Here is a 4,381-nt window from a genome sequence, read left to right on the forward strand (position 1 = left end):
TATTATATTATATTATATTATATTATATTATATTATATTATATTATATTATATTATATTATATTATATTATATTATATTATATTATATTATATTATATTATATTATATTATATTATATTATATTATATTATATTATATTATATTATATTATATTATATTATATTATATTATATTATATTATATTATATTATATTATATTATATTATATTATATTATATTATATTATATTATATATATATATATATATATATTGAACATATTAAAATTAAACTCTTTCAGTAGGGGGCAATTTCAAAATCTCTTGACAAATGGAATCGATTGTTTTTCATATCACAATTCCTTCAATTGGATTTTCACATGAAAACAAATGAACTTTCGCAAAGTTCCGAATGGAAAACACTTTTATCAATAAATCAAGCAATTTTTGGTTTGAATGAAGGAAATTACTCTAGATCTTTAGGCTTATTAATCGACAAATTTGATAAAATCCATCCTGTATCTTCTGATTTAATTATTATTCAAATGATATATTATTCCTTTGTCATTAAAAACAATAACATAGACTTATTTTTAAATATTATAAAAGAAATAAGAAAATTTGAAGAGATTAATAAAATCGAATCCAATATATTTGATATATTTGGACGATTTCTTAATAATAAACAGACAGATGAATCATCTTATCTTCTTGAAACTATGATTGAACATAATTTTCTTTCTGTAAGAAATTAATTAATGGAGGAGTTAATCCAAATGAGGTTGCGAAAATAATTCGAAATGACGAAATAGAAAAACTTCAAGAAATATCATCACAAAATGATTTTAATTTTAATCAAAGAATTCCAAAATCACCTTATGAAAGATGTTCATTTGTTAATCATGAATATATTTCATTAATTGAATATGCAGCATTTTTTTCTTCTGTTAAATGTTTTAAATATTTGCTTATGAATGGTTCTGATAACGAAAGCACAGGTAAATATGCAGTTGCAGGAAGAAACTTAGAGATAATTCATTTATGTGAACAAAATCATTCATCGTTTGAAGATATATATGAAACAGCAATTGAATTTCATCGAAATGATATCTTTAAATATTTTTATGATAATAAATTAAAAGAAATTTATAATTTAGAAGAATTAGGAAAGCTTTGTATTTTATATCATAATTATGAAATATTTTCATTTTTGCTTAAAGAAGGAATGAAAATCAATGATGACATTATTAATGAAGCAGCAATTATTGGAAACATTTTTTTAGTTGAATATTTTCTTAAAGATCATTCAATTCTTCATGGTATTTTGGTATTATCGGCTGGATCAGGAAATATCGAACTTGTTGAATATGTTTTAAAACAAAAAGGAATTGATATTAATGCTGAAAATATTCAACTGTTTCATTTGATATTTATTTTAATAATTTTTTGTTTCAAAATAATTTTTGGAAATTATTTATATTATTTGAAACAGCACTTATTAATGCATCTTTATATGGTCATACAGAAATCGTTAAATTACTTCTTGAACAAAAAGGAATCGATATTAATGCTAAAGATATTTATTTGTTTTATTTAATATTTATTTTAATAGTTTTGGATTTCAAAATAATATTTGGAAATTATTTAAATTATTTGAAACAGCACTTATGTGGGCATCTTTAAATGATCATATAGAAATAGTTAAATTGCTTCTTGAACAAAAAGGAATTGATATTAATGCGAAAGATATTTTTTTGTCTTGTTTAATATTTATTTTGATATTTTAATGTTTCAAAATAATTTGGAAATTATTTAAATTATTTAGAACACCACTTATTTGGGCATCTTTATATGGTCATACAGAAATAGTTAAATTACTTCTTGAACAAGAAGGAATCGATATTAATGCTAAAGATATTTATTTGTTTTATTTGAAATTTATTTTAATAATTTTATATTTCAAAATAATATTTGGAAATTATTTAAATTATTTGAAACAGCGCTTATGATTGCATCTGAAAATGGTCGTACAGAAACAGTTAAATTACTTCTAGAACAAGAAGGAATTGATATTAATGCTAAAGATATTTATTTGTTTTATTTTATATTTATTTTAATAATTTTATATTTCAAAATAATATTTGGAAATTATATAAATTATTTGAAACAGCACTTATGAAAGCATCTTCAAAAGGTCATACAGAAATAGTCAAATTACTTCTTGAACAAGAAGGAATTGATATTAATGCTAAAGATATTTATTTGTTATATTTAATATTTATTTTAATAATTTTATATTTTAAAATAATATTTGGAAATTATTTAAATTATTTAGAACAGCACTTAAATTAGCATCCAAAAAAGGTTATACAGAAATAGTTAAATTACTTCTTGAACAAAAATAGTTAAAGTTAATATTAATATTTGACATTAAATCGATATTAAAACAGAATTGCATTTATCAAAATTAATTTGGATTTCCCATAATAAACAGTTTTTAACGTGCATTTTTCGATCGTTTTTTTGAATTCAAATATTTAATTTCAAAGATTTAAGATAATGAAAATGTATAAAAATTTATATCAGGTTAATTTCTTTTATGTCATACAGAGCATTTCAGTTTCCGTTCAATCAGCGAATAATGAACAAATCAAGTCAAACATCGAATTTTCTATTCATTCATATCAGTTTATCTATTTAAACACATGAAATTTTGTTTATTTACAAATTCACAAACATTTTTTATGTTTGCATTTCTTCCACATAATCCTCTTCTTCATCATTTTGGTATTCCTTTGTATTCATTATCCTCAAGTTCTCGTACAGTTCCTCCTCATTTTTTCTTGCCTTTCCATTATTTGAGATTTTCATCATGTTCTGGTACATGTTTGTGTACGGCTGCACCATAACGTTACTTAGCTCCTTTCGTACTATTTCTACGTGTGGCTGTTTCCACATATCATTTGACATCGGCACAATGAACACGATTTCATTTAAGTCGGTATCGCCGATTGGCATTATGATCTTGTCGTGCTCCTTCAGCACATTCTGCAGCTCCTGGCTCACGCTTGACCATTCCGGCTCATACTTCTCCATCATAAAACGAGTCTCCCATCCTTCGATTGGTATTGTTGTTGATTTTATTGAGATGTTCACGAAGCTTTCGAGAAGTAATGAAGCTTCATTTAGAACACTTTTCGCAGCAATTGGAACAATTGGTGAAAACAATTCGACGCCATTTTCTAATGAAGGATACTCTAAGAAACAACGAATCACTCGAAATATTGCTGAAAGTTGCGTGTTATTTGCTTTTAATGACATTTGTAATAGTAAAGGTGCTGCGTTATTTACATCGAATGGATTATTACTTATTAATTGATAACAACAATATAATGAGAAATCATCAAATGAAGCTTCGTTAGGATTAGATAAAGTAACTTTTAAATAATCGCAAAGGTTTTTAGGTAATAAGTTATCATTTGATATCATTAATAAAACAATTTGTATTATTAATGGTATTTCTTCATCATTAATATATGAAGAATAAGGTTCTATGTTATGATATGCAGCAAAAGCAATGAATAATTGTGGTAAAAATAAAATGAAAATGATTGGACATAATTTCTTTGAGTTTTTCGATTTAAATAATGATAAAATTGCCCCATTTAATATACGATGATTAATTAATGTGACATATAAATATGAATAAATATTAATTAAGGATTTAATTTCATGTTTTGTAATCGTTGAATATATTGTACATTTAGCAATTAATGATAATGAGACATTACATAAATCAGTATAATTAGGAAATGATATAAAAGGTTTAGCAAAATTAAATAATAATTGAAATGAATCATTAAATGCTTTGTTAGAATGGAATTTATCAATAGACGCTGATAATATCATAAAAATTGATATTAAATATTCTTCAGTCTCTTTATTTAATGGACATGAAGCAATGATACACGCGGAATTAATGATGGATAATATTATCGATGGATTAAAAGGCCTTAAAATTAATGAAAACATTTTCGATGCTTTCGTTGCTATGTTTAAATTACCACAACTACAACACCAATGTAAACATTCATTACCCCAATTATTAATGAAACTTCGGCCATATTTATCTAATAAAAAGTCATGAATTTGTTTAATGAAGTTTAACATTGATTTCTCATGATTTTTATTATCCCATGATAAATTAATTGGTGGTAATAACATCGATGTAATATGTTCAGGTATATCTAAAATTGTTGAAAATATTATAAATAAAAGTTGTGAAAAACATTGAACATTAGTTTCAAAAAATAAAAATGAATAATTTATAATAATTGGTAAATGTATTGATATATTTTCTTTTAATACTTTTGCGATTTCTGTTAATGAAATAATAATTACTTC

At 23.3% G+C, this 4,381-nt stretch overlaps 1 protein-coding gene across 1 annotated transcript; it reads right to left on the reverse strand.

Annotated features, from left to right (window-relative positions):
• Positions 1-2,719: 2,719 nt before the first annotated feature.
• Positions 2,720-3,298, reverse strand: GO595_001553 (uncharacterized protein; the record flags this gene model as incomplete). Its single annotated transcript, XM_067914364.1, has 1 exon — positions 2,720-3,298. One exon carries the CDS (start codon positions 3,296-3,298, stop codon positions 2,720-2,722), a length of 579 nt encoding a protein of 192 aa, XP_067778129.1.
• Positions 3,299-4,381: the final 1,083 nt, after the last annotated feature.

Source organism: Histomonas meleagridis, assembly GCF_020186115.1.
Source record: "Histomonas meleagridis strain 2922-C6/04-10x chromosome Unknown contig_146, whole genome shotgun sequence".
NCBI lineage: Eukaryota > Parabasalia > Tritrichomonadida > Dientamoebidae > Histomonas > Histomonas meleagridis.